This window comes from Pecten maximus, chromosome 1 (assembly GCF_902652985.1).
Source record: "Pecten maximus chromosome 1, xPecMax1.1, whole genome shotgun sequence".
In the NCBI taxonomy this organism is placed as follows: domain Eukaryota; kingdom Metazoa; phylum Mollusca; class Bivalvia; order Pectinida; family Pectinidae; genus Pecten; species Pecten maximus.
Genome location: NC_047015.1, coordinates 32,073,768 through 32,099,228, shown reverse-complemented (window position 1 = coordinate 32,099,228; position 25,461 = coordinate 32,073,768). Strand labels below are relative to the sequence as shown.

The 25,461-nt window shown below is 33.9% G+C and overlaps 1 protein-coding gene across 4 annotated transcripts in view; it reads left to right on the top strand.

Annotated features, from left to right (window-relative positions):
* The window catches only part of LOC117330518 (beta-1,3-galactosyl-O-glycosyl-glycoprotein beta-1,6-N-acetylglucosaminyltransferase-like), a 52,776-nt gene extending 42,834 nt beyond the window's left edge, over positions 1-9,942 (top strand). For all 4 annotated transcript variants that reach the window (XM_033888896.1, XM_033888888.1, XM_033888905.1 and 1 more), the window contains 2 exons: positions 5,837-6,935; positions 8,694-9,942. In XM_033888896.1, the coding sequence (XP_033744787.1) occupies positions 5,885-6,935; positions 8,694-8,977 (1,335 nt within the window). In that variant the 5' untranslated portion in view covers positions 5,837-5,884 and the 3' untranslated portion in view covers positions 8,978-9,942. The remainder of the gene's footprint in view (positions 1-5,836; positions 6,936-8,693) is intronic.
* Positions 9,943-25,461: the final 15,519 nt, after the last annotated feature.

Below are 25,461 nucleotides of genomic sequence, written 5' to 3'. Positions count from 1 at the left end.
ATTAAATATTTTCGAATAAACATTCATTACGTTCAGCTGTAAGAAATTTCTTTGTTCCAAGCAAATGCCATTCCAGTGACACAAAACCAACACTTGGAAAAATAATTCAAGATTAAACGTTTTTGTTTGTTTTGAGTACCCGACACACATATAATCTCGCTATTTTTGAAGACAGAATAAAATCGTTCAAACATTAAAAAGTGAAAGTTATGAATTAATATATAAAGAGTATAGTTGGTGTCATGTTTCCACGAAACAATATATAAGTATTTCTGCTTCCAACATTTGATAAAACCGTGAGATTGATAATAATCGGGACAATGTTAATAATCGGGACAATATTAAGGAATATTGCATATTCCGTAAAAAAAATATAAATTCCACACGTAGAAAAGAAAAACAGACAACCATCTGCAATATTACAAGTTTGAAATAGTATCAATTTGTTATCAATACCTCATGGCAGATGTAACAGTAAATAAGAGGATAGATGTTACATTGTGTCTCTTATCATGAGTAAACAATTGGTAACAGCATTAGATATAGACAGTTAGAGCATGTATGATCGCTGATGTTTACCAGATACTAACAAAGCTTGTGTACTTTGTACCTCACAGGGCGACGCTACTCTGTTCAGATACATATATAACGATATAGCGTACATCACTTGATCATAAATCGTTAACCATCTTTATGTGACCGTTTACCGTTCAAAGGTTTACTAATAGAATGGGGCTTGGTCACCTAACAAAAGCTACACAGTGACAATGCCAGAATGAAAAGAAAAATCCAAAAAATACTCTGCTGTTTTTGACATCCTAATTAACTGCCGCAGGGTATCCCGGCGCACTAATCTTTGTCATCCCCTAGTAGCACCCCTTCGACAGGGAGGTACCGATAAAGTTACGGGTAGAGGGGGGTTCTGATTGATGACGTATTTAGGTTTTCCAATCGACGTTAACAAATGAACGAACCGGATTGAACCTGTATACTATAAAATAAGATAAAAAGGCTATATAGGTACATAACCAAGCATATTTTCTAAATAACTATATGGTATATCAATCGTACCTACATGTCATAGGTCTACCTCGAAGTTTACAATGCTATGAATCCCAACATTAAAGAAATGTTTTATTGTCATCCGTCAACATTTGTTTAGGATTTGATTTTTTACGCAACAGCAAACGTCATATACACATGATAAGATATGACTCGTCGTTACATCAATTTGATAAGAAGAGGAAGGCAAGTGGGGTAAGTATTAGCAGTCATTCACATAGAGTAAAGATAGCACTCCAAACAAAAAATATTCGAAGTTACGTATTTAAGAAGCAATAATAACTTAAACAGCATGCAAGTGTTAAAGTGTAAAATTGACTGTCTTCAGAATTATACTTAATGACACCCCATTGCATTGCCCTCATCCTCCAATTTCAAGGGTGGTGTAATAATCGATAAGCATTGATTTTTAAGATGATAGATGCTGATGACATGTCGAATATACATTTACATATTATAGAATATGTCGAATATACAGCTGCCCCATACAGGATAGGTCGAATATATACCTGCTAATAGATACAATATATGTCGAATATATTCCTGCTTATAGATACAATATATGTCGAATATACAGCTGCCCTATACAGGATATGTCGAATATACAGCTGCCCTATACAGGATATGTCGAATATATACCTGCTAATAGATACAATATATGTCGAATATATACCTGCTAATAGATACAATATATGTCGAATATATTCCTGCTAATAGATACAATATATGTCGAATATATACCTGCTAATAGATACAATATATGTCGAATATACAGCTGCCCCATACAGGATATGTCGAATATATACGGCTTTCCCTTAGTTGATATGGCGAATAAACACCTGCTACTGAAGTGTGGTAATCCGGTAGATAAAAGGGGATTATGAAATGAAAAAGGGGTGCATCTCCTTTAAATTATTGGCCATTCGGGATAATGCAGCAAACGGGACACGAACACCGTGTATTTGTTCTCTACGGAAAATTACGTTTCGTGTTATAACGCGACAACTTCGCTTATTATTGCAAAAACTTTGGCGAAATAATGAACGAGTTATTGTAGTTTGTAAGCTTCGCGTTATTTCGAAAAAGTTTCGCATTGTAGTCGTCTCCTACGAAAACGAGAAAAACAGGCTTTTGTAGTGAGAACTGGTGCCATAATCTCTTTAGTGTAGTCAGAACTGGTGCCATGATCTCTTTAGTGTAGTCAGAACTGGTGCCATAATCTCTATAGTGTAGTCAGAACTGGTGCCATGATATCTTTAGTGTAGTCAGAACTGGTGCCATGATCTCTTTAGTGTAGTCAGAACTGGTGCCATAATCTCTTTAGTGTAGTCAGAACTGGTGCCATAATCTCTATAGTGTAGTCAGAACTGGTGCCATGATCTCTTTAGTGTAGTCAGAACTGGTGCCATGATCTCTTTAGTGTAGTCAGAACTGGTGCCATGATCTCTTTAGTGTAGTCAGAACTGGTGCCATAATCTCTTTAGTGTAGTCAGAACTGGTGCCATGATCTCTTTAGTGTAGCCAGAACTGGTGCCATAATCTCTTTAGTGTAGTCAGAACTGGTGCCATAATATCTTTAGTGTAGTCAGAACTGGTGCCATAATCTCTTTAGTGTAGTCAGAACTGGTGCCATGATCTCTTTAGTGTAGTCAGAACTGGTGCCATGATCTCTTTAGTGTAGCCAGAACTGGTGCCATAATCTCTTTAGTGTAGTCAGAACTGGTGCCATAACATCTTTAGTGTAGTCAGAACTGGTGCCATAATCTCTTTAGTGTAGTCAGAACTGGTGCCATAATCTCTATAGTGTAGTGAGAACTGGTGCCATGATCTCTTTAGTGTAGTCAGAACTGGTGCCATAATCTCTTTAGTGTAGTCAGAACTGGTGCCATGATCTCTTTAGTGTAGTCAGAACTGGTGCCATAATCTCTATAGTGTAGTGAGAACTGGTGCCATGATCTCTTTAGTGTAGTCAGAACTGGTGCCATAATCTCTTTAGTGTAGTCAGAACTGGTGCCATGATCTCTTTAGTGTAGTCAGAACTGGTGCCATAATCTCTTTAGTGTAGTCAGAACTGGTGCCATGATCCCTTTAGTGTAGTCAGAACTGGTGCCATGATCTCTTTAGTGTAGTCAGAACTGGTGCCATGATCTCTTTAGTGTAGTCAGAACTGGTGCCATAATCTATTTAGTGTAGTCAGAACTGGTGCCATGATCTCTTTAGTGTAGCCAGAACTGGTGCCATAATCTCTTTAGTGTAGTCAGAACTGGTGCCATAATATCTTTAGTGTAGTCAGAACTGGTGCCATAATCTCTTTAGTGTAGTCAGAACTGGTGCCATGATCTCTTTAGTGTAGTCAGAACTGGTGCCATGATCTCTTTAGTGTAGCCAGAACTGGTGCCATAATCTCTTTAGTGTAGTCAGAACTGGTGCCATAACATCTTTAGTGTAGTCAGAACTGGTGCCATAATCTCTTTAGTGTAGTGAGAACTGGTGCCATAATCTCTATAGTGTAGTGAGAACTGGTGCCATGATCTCTTTAGTGTAGTCAGAACTGGTGCCATAATCTCTTTAGTGTAGTCAGAACTGGTGCCATGATCTCTTTAGTGTAGTCAGAACTGGTGCCATGATCCCTTTAGTGTAGTCAGAACTGGTGCCATAATCTCTTTAGTGTAGTCAGAACTGGTGCCATAATCTCTTTAGTGTAGCCAGAACTGGTGCCATAATCTCGTTAGTGTAGTCAGAACTGGTGCCATAATCTCTTTAGTGTAGCCAGAACTGGTGCCATAATCTCTATAGTGTAGTCAGAACTGGTGCCATGATCCCTTTAGTGTAGTCAGAACTGGTGCCATGATCTCTTTAGTGTAGTCAGAACTGGTGCCATAATCTCTTTAGTGTAGTCAGAACTGGTGCCATAATCTCTTTAGTGTAGTCAGAACTGGTGCCATAATCTCTTTAGTGTAGTCAGAACTGGTGCCATAATCTCTTTAGTGTAGTCAGAACTGGTGCCATGATATCTTTAGTGTAGTCAGAACTGGTGCCATAATCTTTTTAGTGTAGTCAGAACTGGTGCCATGATCTCTTTAGTGTAGTGAGAACTGGTGCCATAATCTCTATAGTGTAGTGAGAACTGGTGCCATGATCTCTTTAGTGTAGTCAGAACTGGTGCCATAATCTCTTTAGTGTAGTCAGAACTGGTGCCATAATCTCTTTTGTAGTCAGAACTGGTGCCATGATCTCTTTAGTGTAGTCAGAACTGGTGCCATAATCTCTTTAGTGTAGTCAGAATTGGTGCCATGATCTCTTTAGTGTAGTCAGAACTGGTGCCATGATCTCTTTAGTGTAGTCAGAACTGGTGCCATAATCTCTCTAGTGTAGTCAGAACTGGTGCCATAATCTCTCTAGTGTAGTCAGAACTGGTGCCATAATCTCTCTAGTGTAGTCAGAACTGGTGCCATAATCTCTTTAGTGTAGTCAGAATTGGTGCCATGACCTCTTTAGTGTAGTCAGAACTGGTGCCATAATCTCTTTAGTGTAGTCAGAACTGGTGCCATAATCTCTATAGTGTAGTGAGAACTGGTGCCATAATATCTTTAGTGTAGTCAGAACTGGTGCCATAATATCTTTAGTGTAGTCAGAACTGGTGCCATAATCTCTCTAGTGTAGTCAGAACTGGTGCCATAATCGCTCTAGTGTAGTCAGAACTGGTGCCATAATCTCTTTAGTGTAGTCAGAACTGGTGCCATGATCTCTTTAGTGTAGTCAGAACTGGTGCCATAATCTATTTAGTGTAGTCAGAACTGATGCTATAATCTCTTTAGTGTAGTGAAACTTTTGAGAGCATTTTACAGGCAATCCTGTCAAATAAATTATAGGACAATTTGTTCTCGTTCATTATGTCTGATTCGCTGTTTTCAAATACTGATAAAATTATTTTCATTGCAGACATATTTAACCTGGATATTAAATTTCTTGTCACAATGCATACACTAATTTATGATTCCGTGTCCTGTAGAATACTTTGCATGCTTTTATACAAGTGCATGCAATACAGGCGTGTGAAATATGAATGTCGTCAAACATTGAAAGTGCTTTCCAAACACAATCCATGTGCTTTCCATTGAAATGGATTAAATTCAAATCAAGTGATCATTTAAATGAAGAAGATTACAGTATATTTCTGGGATTATATGTGTGTGATAATGAAATTTAAAAATCACACAAAGTATGAAAGGGCAAAGTTTCAACACTGCCTCCGAAATATTTTCATCAAAGATATAAGTTATAATTCTGGGATTACACAACGATACTTAGTATATGAACGGATGATATATACGATAGACGTAAAAGGAGAGTTCCGTGTTTCAAAATTTCTTTGAATGAAAAAGTATAGTGAATGGGAAATTGGACGGCTACAGGTAACTTATTGGATGACCACAGGTAACGTATTGCATTGCTACATGTAATCTATCGGACGGCTACAGGTACATTATTGGATGGCTACAGGTAACTTATTGGAAGGCTACAGAAAATTTATTGGACGGCTGTGGTAACTTTTTGGACGGCTACAGGTGATTAGAATGGATTTTATTACAGCTGTGCTCTAAACCGACACACATTAGATATACAAAAATCCGAAACAAACATAGATTATTGTTATGAGACTTTGGAAAATCTGATGTATATATGTTATCAACGGGGTGTAAGTCCTTCTGTGTAAAATAAAACATTCCAAAATAAAAATACGACCATTATAATCAGTATTTTTATGTTGTAGATGTCAAAGAAGAAAGAGAAACTCAGCGCATGAAGGAATGATTACACAATGTGGAAGAGGAAAAAAATTAAGATAGGAAGCTTAATTATCTGCTTCAGCTTAGTATTCATCTTTTGGATTCAAACTGACACCGCGACTCTTAATGACCAATCGCCGTACCTACGTCAGAGCTCGTTATCCTGGAATGAATTCCCTTTACCACATGTAAGCAAACAAAGTTTTCACGGACAGAAGCGAAATGTTTTTAACGTAGAGTGTGCTAAAATTATAGAGGGAGACCGATCAGAAATTAATAAAGCAAAACGGATAAACGTCCAGGATGTAAAGAATATAACGTTACGTGATAATACATATATAGAAATGACTAAAGATTGTGCCAAATTCAAACGCGATAGAGGCTACATGGGCCTCGAAACTGTCACATACGAAGAACGGAACTTTCCGATTTCTTTCAGTATCCTCCTTTATAAGGACGTAGGGCAAATGGAGCGGCTATTACGGGCTATTTACAGACCACATAACATATATTGCTTACATGTGGATTTAAGTGCAAAACATGTTGTTCATGAAGCCACCCGGTCAATAGTGAAGTGTTTCGACAACATCTTCATCAGTTCAAAGCTAGAGGACGTGGTATATGAAGGGATGACAAGACTGAGAGCTGACCTCAACTGCATGAGTGATTTATTAGCAGCAAAAGTGAAGTGGAAATACTTCATTAATTTACCAAGTCAACAGTTTCCTTTAAAAACGAATAGAGAGATGGTGAAAATACTCAGTTTATATAATGGTGCTAACGATATCGAAGGAATTACGAAACCTGGTCGAATGATGCGTGGACGGTATAAAACAAAGTTCGTTCAAGTTGGCAAAACGCTTCGCAACACCGGCAAGACGAAGGAGGATCCTCCACACAATATTTCCATTGTTAAAGGGAGTGCTTATGGAATATTTAGTAGAAAGTTTGTAGATTTCATATTGACCAACCAAACATCGAAAGATCTGTTGGTCTGGATGGAAGAGGTGAGAAGCCCTGATGAATACTATTGGGCGACCCTTCAACATGATAAAAGCATCGGCGCCCCTGGAGGCTACACAAGTATGTATGCAAAGGCTTACAGTTAATAACACTGTACATCAGCAATAGTGGTGTATTTTTTATTGGATTCGCAGCGAATGATGCTTAAGAATTCATATTAATATTATTTTGGTTTCATTCCTTATTTATTTATTTATTTATTTTCATTTTGATAATAAATATCTAAAGCTGAAATGGCGAGTATATTATTCCTTACAAGTACAATGTGAAAAACGTACTGTCGGAGGAAGTATTCTTCATCTATATCTACAACCAAGTGTTCCTCTGGGAATGATATCAGCCTCGGTGTAAGAGGTATGATGCCATCAATACTCCACACAGTAAAACATTTGTGGTTATAATTAATATATTGATAACGTCAATACAACGTTACACATGTAAACAATGCATCAGTCCCTGTTATTTCCAAGATCAATATATGTTACTCTTTTCAGTCCATAGAGATAGAAAATATCAGATGAATTATGAATGATGATAGTGTGATTCAATTTAACCAGCAGATTTTCCGCCTTTGATATTATCTAACTTGATTTTACATAACTCGGTTCTGTACATGATCAATCCTAATTTCGGGTATAAATATCAAGTTAAGAATATGCAGATAGCAGTTTTGAACACAAACCATACATTTTACCGTATAAATCCGGAGATTTAGAATATAATATATTTTACTCTACCTATCGGGTGGCGTGACAGGCCAGTAAATTATTTGCAAAACAGCATAAATAATAGCATTGTGGTGCGAATTAATGTGCTAAATCACCATATTTGTTTAGAAAAATCGTAAACATTATCAACATTCTTGAGCATTACATGCTGCCAATTATATGATGAAAAGTATTTTATGATGTCAAGTATCTGTACTACAATATGCATAATATCATGTCTTTAAAAAGAAGTGTATAGGAGTTGCTTACACCGTGTTTTAGTGGCCTCTGGGAGTACCTCAAAACATCTACATATTTCTATAACGGGTTAAATATTTCAAATCCGTATTATCGTTATCAAAACAGTTTCAGCAAAATGGCAAATTAAAGTTGTGATGTTTTATCCAGTGTATCTAAATTATGATTTAGGCTTTGGAATATCGCAATGTCCTTCTTTAGGGAGTTTACAGTTGGTCTTTTATCATCTATATTCAATTTCGTACTGTTTTCACTGTTCCCTATTTTGGAATCTCGTGTTTCATACTAAAGTACAAGTCTCACTGTCACTCCTTGACATCTTCAGCTGCTATGATACATGTATATCCCATGGACTACAAAACTAAGGATATGGATAGAGACTTGACTGAATTCCAGAATAAATTGACTATGTTTAAAATATCTGTGAATCTTAAGATGGCCAAATATTTTGTCATATTGGCATCACCATTTATTGTAAATGTTTCAGTACCAACTGAATGACCGAAAATATAGCGAAAATACCCACCCCCCGTCCGCGCGAATAGTCTTATCTACTGCAGGAAGTATTCCACCAACGCTGTAATGTATATAGGTAATAACCCCACGAACAAAGAATAGCTTTGCAGCCAAACACAATGTGGCCGGGACAATATAATGACTATGGTTGGTGGTGTGTTGATAATTTTCTATTTCAATAACAGCTGTGTTCATGGAACCGTTAATACAATTTATATGGGCTCTCAGTCTGCCACTCCATTAACATGTCTAACTTGTACATATGAAACGAAAAACTCACTTCCTAACTAGTGCGGCTTAATGAAGTAGTAAATATACTTTCTTCTTTTACTTTAAGGCGTGCCGGACAAGAAACCATGGCTGGCTACCTACGCTATTTGGGGTGGCGTTAGTGCGTGTCACGGCCGGTTCGTGAGGGGCGTGTGTGTGTTCGGAGCCGGAGACCTGCAGGAACTTGTTTCGCGCAAGGAGATGTTTGCAAATAAATTCTACTATGACTACCAGCCAATGGCATTGGCCTGTATGGAAGAGTGGCTTCAAAATAAGACGTATTCTGCTTTACCATTTGAGACGTATTTCTATAAAAACTTACCATTTATTTTACCTGATAAAACGCCATGACATTATTGTATTCCTGGTATCTATTAACGTTTAATTTCATTGTGATGATATCTTTAAGGTACGTGCATCAGTTATGAATGTTTAGCCGTTATCATATATTTGGTGCTATGAAATGTTGTATCAATCCGTTACAAAAGTATTGATAATATAGGCTACTCTTGTAATGTAATTTTTAACCAATAAGTCACAGTTTTAGATGGTAAATTCCTTGTTTTCCTACCTTCGGTGATTACATGTCTCAGCTTATTCGATGTTCCCATTATCACGATTTCTGTAAAAGATACCAACTACTGACCGAAGATGTAGGTTGATGAAGACCATGGGAAAGTGTTATTGTTGACATCATGATCTAATTTCGAAATAATATTTACTTGACCGGTATTATTATATTCAGACACGCTCGATGCTTGTTGACATACCTGCTTGTTCATTTATCTTCTGAGGATATCACTTAACTCGGATTTGACCTAGATTTGCGTGGCGATGAAGCAGAAGACGCTTAATCTCATTTTACTTGTCCGATGGCCAGGCCCTAGTTTCATCAATGTTCTTTAACCTTAGGAAATCCCTTAATCTTATATTTGCCACAGGAAAGCATTTAAGAATTTAGAAATGTTTAGTTAAAGAACTTTCCTTGACTTTCTTTAATGCTTTCCTACGGAAATATTTATGTTAAGGAATATTGATGAAGCTGGTCTCTGGAGTGTTGGTATTATCTGTTGTTTTGTATTGACACCACTTTATCACAGTCGCAGAGGAAATGTATTTGATAGTACGCAAAGTATTGAAGTAAAAGTCAAATCCGATATTCCGATATGGACAAGCAATATGTACATGGTTTTTATAAGCTAAATCTATGCCAATAAACATATAAAATGTTATCTTGCCAAACGTTGTCTATAACATGTTGTATTTTTACGTAAAATGTTTCATTGTTGGAATAAACATCGACATTTTGAATGTTCTATCTGAGTATCTCCTCATTATTATCTATATATATATATATAACTTTGATAGCATACTGGAATGCTAAATTCAGTATTAGTCTAATATATATCTATCATAATAAGTTTGTTTTCTAACAGAAAATTAACAACAATAATGTTATTAAGTTTGTATTGGAAGATAATGTATAATGTATAATCTCTATTAGTTTTAATCAGAGAATGAACTTTATTTTTCGTTTGAAACAGTAAGTGATTTTGGAGTAACTGGCATAGTTGCAACTCTTATTGTAGTAACAACGCTTGATCGCAACTCTTATTGTAATGAATTATTTGTATAACACTAAGCGTATCAATCAAACTTTTCCCTACCTTCCGGTTTTAAAGTGTGTTCTTGGAACGTTCGAAACATCAATGATAAAATTCCAGAAACATCCATTTCCACACCAGGATATAGATATTTTGTTCTTTCTCGAAACCCACTTATACTCGGACATAACCAATGAAGAGTTGCGTATCAATTGTTACCATATTTAGCGTTTGGACCGGTATTAGGGTAATCGCTATGATGGGGTTGCTACATATGCTGTGGTTGGAGAAATCGATTTTTTGTTCTTACTAAAATGAAAATAATGAGGTAATCATAATGGGTGATTTTAGCGTACATCAAATGATCACAGAGCCGACCCGTGTTGTTTACACTGAGACACTTATTGATCATTTGTGTGTGTGTGTGTGTGTGTGTGTGTGTGAGTGTGTGTGTGTGTGTGTTGTAAGGTTTGTAATGGTCGTAAAAATGGACTTAGGGACCATTATCCCGTGTGTTTTGTGCAGAAACGCAAATTTGACTATACTAAAATTAAGTATATCTCTTTCGGTAATTTCTAAATGACTTGAAACAAGTACCGTATTCCACTATCGAAGCATTCACAGATGTGGATGACATTCTTAGTACTTGGACTAATAAGCTTTTCGTTGTGGTTGATGACCATGCCTGAAAGGTTGAACAACGAGTAAAAAGGGTCAAACAACCCAACTGGTTAGACCATACTAGATAATATTCGTATGAGACAACATGAAAAGGAAAGGTGAACTTGAAGATTGCGAAATTCAGAGAAATAAAGAAACCAAACTAATCAGGAACGCAAAATCCATATATCATAAACATGCTGTAGGTAATAACCTCGATAATCCAAAGGAACTTTGGAAATATGTTTGAGAAGTTATTCCGTAATCATCCATTACACCTATGATATTGAGCATAGATGAAAATCCAGAAAGATCTTTATATAATTTACTTAATTTCAGACATGAAATGTAATGTTTATGTACATGTTAGTCTATAATATGGTAAAAACTTTGATTCCAGATATTTTATAGCATTATGCTTACGTTTACTGACATGCTTTTCTTTACGCAGGATATTTTAGTCTTCTTTTAGAAAATCGCAATTATAATAGCTTTTTTTTAAAATCTTTACTTTATCATATTCAATTATTGTGACAAAAATGTTATCCATCCTCCATCAACTAAATAAAAACAATAATAAAAACATCATCCGGATATCTGAACGCCAAGGTTTAGTTTCTTCTACTATCTTAACGTTTAATATAACAGCGAGAGTGAGGCCAACATCCCAGAGCTTTTTGTACTTGATTATACAGTGGCCAGAGAATGGTTAAGTACAATTTATTGTCAGAAAAAAAGTGTTTAGGTTTTGGAAATTAATAGCGCTATACATGTATATGCGTATATATTGGAAAGATTGGAAAGTTATATACGTTATAAACTATACTCTATAGTTTAGGAAACATGTACGTTTCTAACGTTATCTTACTCCATTTGTAACTTGAGGGCGTCTAATATCATTATCACTATTAATGTCTGTCTTTATACGATTCACATTGGATCCGAAAATCTGTTATAGGACACTGTAATTTAGGTATGTGGTACGGTTCGTTGTTTTGTTTGGTTTATGGGGTTTTGGGGGTTTTTTTCCAGGTATATATAATATATATATATATGTATAATACAATTATGACAATATTGGTAAAGGGAGAGATCCATTGATGAAAAATATTCCTTTTTTCCTGGTGTCGGAAAAGATATTAGGTACAGTAATGTACAAAATTATAATATTGAACCTGGATATAGGATATAGGTAGCAGTGTACAGTAAAAATGCCCAATTCTGAAAAATATGGCACATGTTTTAGATATGTGAACATTGCCAGTTAACCCTACATATTACCTCTAATAAAGTATATATATTTGTAATCTTTACAAATTTGCAATTTCAATACAGCTCTAAAGGATGAGTAAACTTAATTTTTCTGTGATTTTTAGAGCTGTAAACCATGGTAACAGCTTAAAAAGTGCTCAAAAATTGCAAAATATTATGATATTGACCCAAAATGACACAATTCTCTACACAATTTTTTTTTCTGAAACCTATTTAAAATTAGATATCTCTATCTTAAAGACAGAATTAATCTAGTTCAGACATGTGTTGTAAATTAAGTTTTCCAGCTATCTGACCTCTTATGTGGGCTTCCCTTTTTCGATGTAGGCTAAACTAAATTTCCTACGTAAACACACATTCGGCAAATCCGGAAATTTAAAATCCGGAATCAATTTATTAATTTTTGTTTTAACAAATGTGAAGCCTGTATGTACTACTTCACACTGAATATACCAATTATAGTAGTACATTTATTTTTTTCATTTTTTATGCATATCATAATACAGGAGTTATTTACTTAACAAAAACATTGCCATGGCCAGCCTGTCCTACTGTAGTCTGCTACCATAGGTCAGATCATCTGCACCTACTTTTACTGTAAAGTTTAATTAATTTAAGAGAGAATGCGGTCCCATTTTATATGACGTAGAATATGTTGAAGCTATAAATAAAATGTATTTTAGATGTAAAAAAAGCAATATGCTCTGCCAGAGTATTATCCTTAAAGTACAGATATTCAAGATGAAGATATTCAGTTTTTAGATAAATGACAAATTAATTTTTAGAAACACTGTTATTAGAAATTATATGAAAGACTATTTCATATTCATTCTGTAAGAAGAAAAATCCCTACTCTCCGAAGAAAATACACTAAAGAAGGATAAAGAAAAACTTGATAACTCTAATGACAATGATTTTGATCTCATAAACTTAACAAAGAAAGAATTAGACAGGATTAGACAAAGATGAGAGGTATCATAATTAGATCAAAGGCAAACTAGATTGAGGAAAAGGAGAAAGCAAGTAAATAATTTCTCTATTCAGAAAACAGGAAATTTGTAACAAAGATTATTCCAACGGTAGAAAAGGAAAATGGTGAAATCCTTAAGAAACAAGATAGAAAAAATAATAAAACTTGTCAAGACATGGAAGAAACGGAAGATGACATTAATTGGGCGGATACAGATTGCCAAATCACTTTTAATACCACAAATAACCTATCTAATATCTGTAATACCAATACCTAAAAAAAGCAATTAGTGAAATAGAAAAAGTTATATTTGAATTCATATGGGATGGGAAATCAGAAAAAGTGAAAAGAAAAACTTTATGCCGAAAATATTGCAAAGGGGGACTAAATGTATTAGATCTAAGAGCACATATCTTGACAATATTAGCTGGATGGGTGAAAAAAAAATGAAAAATGACACAAACAGCCAATGGAAAATCATACCTGAACACTATCTGAATCATTTTGGTAAAAATATGTTCATATTTTCAATGAACATAATGAATACAAAAAATTTAGAAGGATTCTCAAATTTACCACTTTTCTATCAAGACATAGTTAAAGCATGGGTAGACATAGAGGGAGGGCGAACAAAAAATCCTAACAGTATAACTGAAATTGGAAAACAAAAAATTTGGGGAAATCATCGCATAATGCATATAAATAAAGTTTTGGTTTTCAAGAATTGGATTAAAAGTAACATCATAACAATAAGAGATCTGCTAAATCAACAAGGGAAAATAAGTGAAAACATAATTTTAAATAAATTGGATGAAAAATCCATCTGGATATCACAACTTGCCATTATAAAAAATCAATACCAAAACAATGGCTAGAAAAACTTAAAAATTCCGACATACTAAAATATAATATAGGAGTTGAAATAAATCAACCTGCACTAAAATTATATGATACATCAAAAACAATATGCCTAAAAGAATTGACAAATAATGTAATATACACAAATCTTATAGCAAAAAACTCTATTAAACCAGTAGCATACATTGCATGGAAAAACATATTCAATCATATAACTGAATATGAATTGAACCAAAAAATTGAGAAAACATTAGATTTTGTATTTAATCAAATAGAAAATAGAGTCAAAATGTTTAAATGGAAATTATTGCAAAGAATTCTCACTAATAATCATATACTATATAATGGAAGATAAAAAATAATCCTTTGTGCTGCATATGTAGAGAAGAGGAAAATTATGAACATTTTTTCACAAAATGTAGATATATAGAGCAATTCCTTATTCAGATAAATGAATGTTTCAAAGCTTTGGGTTATCACAAAAATATGATGACTCTAGAAAATTTAGTACTTGGTACAAGATACAGTATTTAAGATATAACACGATAAACTACTTACTATCATACATAGGATATGTAGGACTGAATGTATATGTACAAAGAGTATCTTATTAATTGTTCAGAGATACACCCGAATAAACCATTATATCATCACACCTAACTCTCATCACTTGGACGTGTTGCATACTTTTTCGTTGTAAAACCTAAATAGAAACAAGTATTCATACACTATGGGAATGTTAAGAAATTCAAGACTTTATGCAAAGTTTCGAATCTTTTCTCGATATCTTACTCATTCCATTTGCTTTCAGTAAAAAAAGCTTTTATTTTTGGGTGTTTTTAGTCCGAATCAGATCAGTAGCAAGATTAATATTACGAAACTCTTAATCATGAAACCATATATGTATTCATCAAGATGCTTAGAAACTGACATATCCCTAAATGCCTTGATTAATCAGATCAGAGAAAGTTACTATACCCAAAATTACACTGCCATTAGTAAAGCGGTAATATTTCTACAGAAACTAAATGACGGCTGGAAGAAATGGGCAAGATTACTTGAATATCCATATATACATTTGTTCTTTCACTGCATAATATGTATTTTAACTGGACAAATTATGATGATCTCTTACTAGTAAAATTACTTTTTAAATTTGATTTTGTTTTGTTGTTATTTTTGTTGTTTTATTTGTTTTTGCTTTTTTGTGTTTTTTTACAATGCTTTTACACACCCTCCTCCCAATCCAGACACCTCTTTCTTTTCTTTATTTCCTATGTACTATCACTTTTCTTTCTGACAATGCAGTTACAGTGCCATGTTACATGTACATTCAACTTTAATAAAGACCAATACAAATATGCGAAAACTTTTTTTATCTATAGATCTAGATAATAATATAAAACAAGTAGTTCATGGAAAGTAAATGTAAGTGAAAATAAGTGAAAAGAAACTGAAAACTAAATAAAACATAAGATATAATACTAATTACTAGGTATACAGAATTACATTTTTGTAAAATACACTATTACCTTTATTTTATCTCCAATTAACTACTAGTATGAGCAATAGTAAGAAAGTGACTGAGAGAGTACTGACACTGGTGTATAAGTTGAAAAAGAATAAGATGTATGGATGATTGAGAGTATAAGCATTTGAAAGGATATTGTCTTGCTATTGAAATGTTGGGGGGTAAATCTGATCTATCTAGGTTTCTAAAACGGCAAAGCCGTCCCCAGCTTCCATTCTTAGTATTCCCAGCGTTACAGTTGACATTACACTTCGGTACTTATGTTCTCTTGATGAGTATATGACAATCGGCATATATGAAATCAACCCAAAGCTTCTGAAATTAGCTGTTCTATTGCTCCATCGTTCACCTATACCATTAACATAAGTATCAAAAGTGGTGTTTTTCCCAGTGATTGGAAGATCGCTAAAGTCATACACCTTAATACAAAAGTGGCATGGCTTCAGAGCTGTCCAATAAAAGGCTTACAAAATATATGGAGAGACATGTTCATAGCTCTTTCTATGAATTGTTTTTAATAACCATGACCTCCTTGTAACATCATTGTCAGGTTTCCGTGAAAGCCACTCCTGTATCCTGTGAAACAGCCCTCTTGAATGTTGTTTATTCCTGGATTGAGGAAATAGATCATGGAAACTTAAATAGAGTTCCTGGAATTCAGAAAGACTTTCGACCTTTTAAACCATGACGCACTAGTGGTAAAGTTTAACTAGTGGAAAAGCTAAAGCTTTACCACTGTGGTGATAAGTTTTTTTCATGGGTTGCGTAATTTGCTATCATTCCTGTTTTTATCCAACTTTCAAGGCGTTTCGATACTTTTATTTCCATGTATGTATAGTTTTGTATGATAGTATGTTTCATTTAATTTCAGATTTTTGTTATTTTGTTTCTGTTATTAGAAACATAATTTGAAATGCTCTTACAATGTAACGACCACATGTGCTAAAACATCAACCCTTCAGGTAGGGCGTAAAAATGGCAACTGCTGCACCTATCACATGTTCCCCCAAGAATAGAGTTTCTAAAAATTAGTAGTTTATACTGCTGCTTAGTGCTCAGCAATGTTGTAATTCTAAATGTAATAACAACGTTTAACGTAACAATTATTTTATTAAGCGTTGCCACTGCTATAAGAAAGATAATAATATACTTTATTTACAGAGGATAAACCTGTTTAGTTAGCAAAATTACATACAAAAATACAAATATGCTAAAATTATAATACCTATATACATGTATAAATATAAAGATAAAGTTTGCCTACTTTAAATGCAAAATGTATGACTTTGAGAACGACATACCATATATTAATATATATTCCAATAAACCAAATCATCACAGAAAGCACAAATATCAAGCTTACAGAAATTAAATTGCCAGAGACTCATATATAGACATAGTAATAAAGCTAATATATGAAAATTGACAGATTCATGATGTACATGCTAATGTAGCGTACATTAAAAATTGGCTATGTTATCCAAAAATGTGTATCACAGAAATGGGTAATAATTTTCTTTTATAAGTAGTTAACGACGGCGAAATCCTCAATCCAGGTAATTGCTTCCAAATCTGACCACTAAAACTAATAAAATGATTTCAATGTAAAAAAGAATCTGATCTGACTGGCGAGAAACTCTGACAGGTACTGCTTAATCCGTTTGAGTAATAAGGAATAAGGACAGAATGGTGGTCTAGTTTTACTCCAAGAAGCTTTTCGGTCTCCACCTGTTTAATGTTCTCTGTTCTCACCTTTAAAAGGTGTGGGTCAACATTTTCCCCCAACTTCATTTTACTTTTATTTTTTCATCATTTGCAGATGCATGAAAATGATTAGTCATTATTGTTTGTGATAGTCATAGTGGGCCTCCTTGTATAACACTAAGTAGAGTGAAGGAGGGTACCTGAACAATAAGGTAAATATTTGTCACAGGCTAATGTAAAGGTGGGGGTCAACATTTGGCCCCAACTTCAATTGCCTTCATTTATTTCACAATTTATAAAGACATGAAAATAAGCCATAACCACATGAACGATTAGTCATTGTCACTTCTGATAGTCGTAGTGGACATCCTTGCATAACACCAAGTAGAGTGAAAGGGGTACTCTAACAAAATGGTAAATGATTTTCACAGGCTAATGTAAATATGGAAATCAATTATAACAGTTTACAGTGTTATTTTGATACCAAATATATCATATTGACATACATGAAGTAAGTTTGGTGATACATTTTATTAGAATAAAATGCAAAATTTTCACAAAATCTAAGATGTATACACTCTTGTCAACTTGAATTAGTAAAGATGTAATCACAGTCTATATTTTATACATCTTTAAAACTTTCCAGGCTTATATACTTTCCGTAGAATTGATTTAGGAAAATTCCAAACATGTCCAATGCACAATTTCCTCCCGTTAAAAGTTTAGAAGTGAAGGAATAATGACATTTCCTTGGACACACTTTACTACATTCACTTAAGACATTTATTCGGTGTCAGACAGGGCTATCATTTCTTGCTATACTTAAATATTTCGAGTTACAGTAAAACTCGGATAAGGCAAAGTCGACCGGACGGAGCAAAATATTCGACTTATCCGATGGTTCGACTTATCCGTGTCCGTTTGTATACGGAGACAAAACACCCGACTATCATCATTTGTATGCATGAAGAACTGGTGCTTGATAACAAAGTCGAAAATAAGCAATAAATAATAACAAAGAAAATAATTAATTGTACATGATAACTCTTATTTCTTTATCTAATAAACAATATTGTGCACAGTTACGGATCAAAACAAAGTTTATGCGTAAAATCATCTTTGACATAGATACGCGATTTACACACGGGAGTCGTACAATGACAGCATAATATTTTACGAAAACGATAATACATTATAAGAATATAAATGTATACAGTGTACTCATATTTATTTATCTTAAAATCCATTTATATTGTTTTACAATTTAACAATATAAATTTAAACAATGAACAGTTCAGAAAAATTTGATCGACCGTACGCATGCTGATTTTGTATCAAAGGTGAAGGCCGCGGTCATTGTTTATTGGCTGCATGATTATGCATTGCCACGATCTTTTGAATAGAGTTAAACACATCCCGCATATCATTGTTACTATTGCATCGTCGCATGCAGAATTTAGGCATATATAAATAATCAATGACATACAAGTATTTTTCTGTAAAGATATGTAATTTTTCGGCGGCAATGTGTATGAAAACAGTAAACAAAACTTAGGCCTATTGGTTTGTACATTAAAACGTGCACATTTTATTCTTAGTTATGTATACCTGAACGTTTTACTTCACCCGTGCACCTGTATAAACAATGGGATAATGTGCGACCGACAGCCGAAACCTAACAATAGGCTCTGGTAACACCGTTACGGCTGATCGGACACACTCGGTCAATCAGGAGAAGCCATCAAATTTTACCTGAGACAGCATGACGCTTCGATGTTCAACACAAAAATGGAAATTTTGGTATAGTTTAGAAGGGAGGGACCACAAAATATATTCGACACAACAGCAGTATTCGATTCAACAGTGTTCGAATCATCCGTGCTTAATTTACTAACATAAAGAAGGGAAAAAATCGGGACCGAACGAAACGTTCGACTCATCCGATGTATTCGATTCAACCGTGTTCGACACAAGTGAGTTTTACTGTAGTTACATACAGGGTGTTTCAAAATATCTGATACATTCTAAATTGACTTTTCTCAGTCACTTCTCATCACATTGAAAAGCTTTATACACCATATGATAGGTAATTTTTCACAATTTCGTTTAATGAAAAGTTCGGGGAAATATGACGTCATCTATAATGTCATCTATGACTCATAAAACAGGCAATCTCAAAGATGGAGGTGTTTGACATACATCTGGCTGAAGCAGTAAAACTGTTTTATAAGCTTAATTCACCTATAAAAGTGATGAGATGTATGCATACAAAGTATCCAGAGATGCAATCCACATCCCGAGAACACTGTATACCTGAAGCAGGCTATCCGAAGAGAAATCCGTACAATTTCAACTGAAACATGTTCATTAGTAATTAAGAATTTTAGACGTAGAATGTTGACCTGGTCGCTGACCAAAATTGACGTCATTTGGAACACTTGGTAAAAAAAAGGTACCTTTTATTGACCAATAGTTAAATGTTTAATACCCTATTCAGTATGGTCAGTAAGATATGAGAATAAAATTTAGAAAATGTGTTTTGCTGTGGCATATGTATTATTTTCCTATGATTAAAATGAAATGAGTAATCGGGATTTATAAAGTATCAGATATTTTGAAACACCCTGTATATCTATTTATGCAATATATCTTAATGTTTTGTCTGATAAATGCGAAAAGACATAATGATAATTACATATTCATTAGTTTCATTATAATGGTCACCTTACTGTCTATGTATACATGCACGTACATGTACGTGTATATAAACACCTTATCAACATTAAGTAGTTCTTGAGAGGATAGATTATTCTGAAGAATGCATATTTGTAAGTTTTTACTACTGCATATAACTAAATGTCATATATAAGTTAAAGTAGTTGTTTTGTAATAAAAAAAAATATATCGGTATTTAATAAAATCATTAATAATAAAAAAAATGATTATGGGAAATTGTGCATTGGACATGTTTGACATGCTAAAAAAGTAATTGGTTTTAGAATTTTCTCAAGTTTTTAACAAGTATAAAATATAGACTGTGGTTAAAACTATACTAATTCAAGTATGACATATTTGGTATCAAAATGACTGTAAATTTATAAATTGTAAACTGCGTGTAAATGTCCTCAAATATGGCATATTGACATCCATGAGGTAACCGTAGTGATACATCTAATAAGAATAAAATATTCACTAAACTTCAAATGTATCCAACATTGTCAAAATTAGCGTAGTTGTAATCATAATCTATATATCATACTTCTTTAAAATCTTCCCATATACATGTATATATATAAAGTTTCTACAGATATAAATTTGAGAACATTTCAAAACCTGGACTTGAATATCTAGGGTTATGTACGAAGATGACCATTTAGTTGGACAGTGCCCTGAAGAAAGCGCTAGATAAAAAGGTTATTTTATGGCTGGGTCCATATGACTAATCCCTACTGTTACTATTTCGTTTGGGATTCCATACAGACCAGGGGATTTGTTATTTTTCAAATTATTTATGGCTAAAGATATTTCATCTGTAGTGATTTTGAAATCGAGTTCTCCAAAGGATCTACTGAATTCCATTGACTTTACCTGATCATTGATTAATTTTCTCTTGCCAGGCGAGAGTCCTGTATAGTATTTAAGTTCATGAAATATTCTACTCACTTCTCTGGTGACACTTTATTGGCTATAGAAGTTTCTTTTCTTCTCTATGTGATTTTGTCATGGACCAGTACTTTTTCAGATCATTTTCTCGCAATGTATCAAGTTTTTTTTAGAATGTTCTAAATCTATATTTACGTAGAAGCGTATTGTACAATCCGTAAAAAATGTGTGTCGTCCTCGGATTATTGGGTCTGAGGTAGAGTTAGATAGTAGAGCATCCTTGCTTATAAGTTATTTTCGTTTATTTTGGAGGTTTTGGTCTAACCTTTTTTATGTATTTATTTTTATGTTATGAAATTGTCCTCGATTGCGTAAATTTCTATTTCACTGATTTGGATTCAGCTGATTTCATAATATCATTAAAGCTATTAACTGCTGAAACAATCCAGAGTTAGGGAGTTCAAAAGTTGTATTGAGAAATGTACTGGTCTGTGAGATACACTTGGGATGGCCGAGTGCTTACTGAAATTTCTCAGCAGTCGCTATTCCATATAAAACCCGGGAATGGAGTAATATTACAGTTGCTTAACGAGTTCTCAGAGGATTCACTGTATGATGCCAGAATACCAAATCACAACATACAATGACAGTCTGATTATTACTAAAATGAAATTGACACAAAGACTTAAGAAATTTTCTTCAATAACACAATAAAAACATCATTGCAACAATGATATAAATATTTATGGTATCGTAAAATTTGAAATTGTATAGAAACTAAGTAGAGATTAAAAACTGGTATAGAGTGAGAATCATTACTTTGCATATGAATGCATATGTATAAAAAAAATGTCTGGATAATAAAGAAACTTTCTTTTATTGATCATAATCATATACATTCTTTTTATTGCAAGTCTTCGCATTTGCAATTATTCTTATACAAACTTCACTTAGAAAAGTGTACAAGGTGAAACCCACTACAACACGCCTACACAATGTACACATATATACATATGCACCGCAATTAACCTCACCCTACACAACCCTCTAAATGGAGCCTCTGCAAGAACAATTGAATACAGTATTTTCATTAAATATATACACATACATTTATATATATAAATAATATCAAAAACACGTTGATCTGTTTAATACCGGACACTGAAATGTTAGTGTATACACACATACAATAGACATTCATACACACACCTATGTACATGAAACTATGTTCTTATTACATATGGTCATAAGCCCACTACTTTTGAATGAAATATGAAAAATAGTAAACCATTGACTTTAATTGTATACACACGCTCCTATTTAAGCAGAAATAAAATAATTCAGGCAAAATTGCAACATTGCTATAGATATGAAAGATATTTCAATATTTTTTCTTAAATATTCCTCTTTAGAATCTTGTATGAAATCAAATATAATTCTACCTTTAAAAGCGACATAAATTTTCTAATAAACAAAGAAACTTTCTTCAGTAACTGTGTATAACATAAAGATATTAGACCTCTCATTTTATGAATACTTGGATTAATACAGTAATACTTTTGGATATATTTTGAACGAACAATTTTCATTTCAATATGATTACATATAAATAGATAATGGAACTCGTCTCCAATATTTTCATTGCATAAATGGCATATCCTACCTTCTTAATATATGTTGTACCACCTTCCGGTCTCAATGGGAATTTTTAAATTAGACGTACGAAATTTAGTTAAATGTACTCTATTTGTTTCTGATAATCTATGGTATTCTTCGTAGCCGAATTCTGATTAAGTAATAGATAGGTTTGTCGTCAAGAAGAGTGATCAATGTTTGCGAACCAGTGCTGTGTAAATTGGTCTTGATTACGTTGTGTCATTTGTATATTATTCATAACAATGTTTGAGTAGCCAGATTCATCAAGAATATTTTCAATAAATGTTGTCCATTGAAATCTATATCCGCCTTCATTATGTAACCTTGAGATAGGTTTACATAGCATACTACTTAATTTGTTTTCATTCTGTATATTCACTTCAAGTGGAAATCTTCCCAATTTACCATAAATCATAAAATTTGGTGTACTTCTTCTGACTTTTAATATTCGTTTACAGAATTTTAAATGTGTTTGTTCTATTTGACTTGAATTTTCATATCCCCACACTTCCGAACCGTATAACAATATTGGCTCAACTTACGAGTCAAATAATTTCAACTGTAAATCTATAGGCATTGCATTATTGCGTATATATATATAGTATATAGACTTCGGGGCTTGATCAACCAATCTTTTTATAGCAGATGAAAAATTTCCGTCGTATCCAAAGGTGGCACCAAGGTAAGTAAATGTATCTGTTATTTCTAAAAGTTGCCCATTTAACACAAAATTAAAATCTGGTCGGTTTTTCCTTTTACTAAAAACTAGAACTTTTGTTTTGTTTATATTTACCTGAAGTTTCCATGTGTCACAGTATTTCTGAAATATGTCTAGCGCCTTTTTCATGTCCTCTGGTGTTTCGGAAAAAATAACGGTATCGTCCGCATACAGAAATATAAAGATTTTCAAAAATATTTATAGAGTATTAGAATTGTGTATTTTTTTCAAGGGAGTTAACTCCTTCTGACGCCAGATATTCTTCCAAGTCATTTAAAAATATTGAAAAAAAGAATCGGTGAGATATTTTCGCCCTGTCGATGTATGATTTATAAATATGTTATCCATAGTAGAGTATTTTTTCGAAATCCAGCTTTATTTTTTTAGATAAGATTTGTTTGTTTTGAGAATGCATTTAATCTAGAATTTGATATCGAAGTAAACAGTTTACCTAGACAGCTGATAAGGGTTATTGATCTATAGTTATCGGGATCTTCCTCGTTTCCCTTGTTTTTATACATAGGTTTGATAACACAGATAGTCCAACTGTCAGGTATTTTACCTGTGTTGAAAATAACATTGAAAAGTTTACAATATATATTTATCATTTCATGTGGTGAGGTTTTTTTTAAATATTCATTTAAAATTGTATCAGCACCAGGGGCTTTTTTGCTTTAACTGTTTGATTGCAGTCCATACGTCAGCTTCCGTTATATCACTATCTAATATATCATCGTCGTCGTTGTCGTCGTCATCATCATCATCATGTGCATCACCATCGTCATCGTTATCTCTACTACTATTGATTTTTAGAAGTAACTGTAAAAAATGAAATCTACTTTTTGATGGACTGAGCCAGTTATTGTTGTTATTGCCCGTTGTCAGCTTTTGTTATTGCCCGTTGCTCGTTATTGTTATTGCCCGTTATTATTATTGCCCGTTGCCCATTATTGTTATTGCCCGTTGCCCGTTATTATTATTGCCCGTTGCCCGTTATTGTTATTGTCCGTTATTGTTATTGCCCGTTGTCAGCTTTTGTTATTGCCCGTTATTGTTATTTAACAAATATTGCATGGCACTGAGGGCAATATGGGAGTTTATGGACTGGTCAGTCACCCAAATATATGTATATGGACCGAAGCGAAGCTGAGGTCCATATACATATATTTGGGTGACTGACCAGTCCATAAACTCCCATATTGCCCGAAGTGACATGCAATATTTGTTATATTATACCGAATATGACCAACATGACATGGAAAAAATAAACAACAAGTTGTTCTTAATCATTAAACATTTAATTTGAAACAAACAAAACGATGCAAAAATACAGGGTGTTCCTTACTCCGTTGTGAATTTATTTTTTGGTTATCATTAATCAATTAATTGATATAAATGTTAACGTTGCAGTTATTAAAGATCATACCAGGAGCACTTTTGCTGCATGTTGTTGGCTGTTGTTTGATATTCACACTAGTATTTCCAAGGACGCAAATCTATCACTGCCAGACGCCATTTCGCTCAGTGTCTGAAATGATGACGTCATAATATGACGACGTCAACTTGGTATTATGACGTCATTATCATATAGCGTCGGCCCGGAGTCAAGGACTTCGGCCCTTGACCCCGGGCCATATATTATATATGGACCGGAGCAACTACTAGACTCAAATAGGCACTTAAATGAATGAGGTATAATATTGCCCGTTGTCAGCTTTTGTTATTGCCCGTTGCCCGTTATTGTTATTGCCCGTTGCCAGTTATTGTTATTGCCCGTTGTCAGTTATTGTTATTGCCCGTTATTGTTATTGTCCGTTGCCCGTTATTGTTATTGTCCGTTGCCCGTTATTGTTATTGTCCGTTGCCCGTTATTGTTATTGCCCGTTGCCCGTTATTGTTATTGCCCGTTGCCCGTTATTGTTATTGTCCGTTAATGTTATTGTTATTGTCGTTGCCCGTTATTGTTATTACCCGTTGCCCGTTATTGTTATTACCCGTTGCCCGTTATTGTTATTACCCGTTGCCCGTTATTGTTACTGCCCGTTGCTCGTTATTGTTATTGTCCGTTGTCAGTTATTGTTATTACCCGTTGCCCGTTATTATTATTGCCCGTTGTCAGTTATTGTTATTACCCGTTGCTCGTTATTGTTATTGCCCGTTGTCAGTTATTGTTATTACCCGTTGCTCGTTATTGTTATTGTCCGTTGTCAGTTATTGTTATTACCCGTTGCCCGTTATTGTTATTGCCCGTTGTCAGTT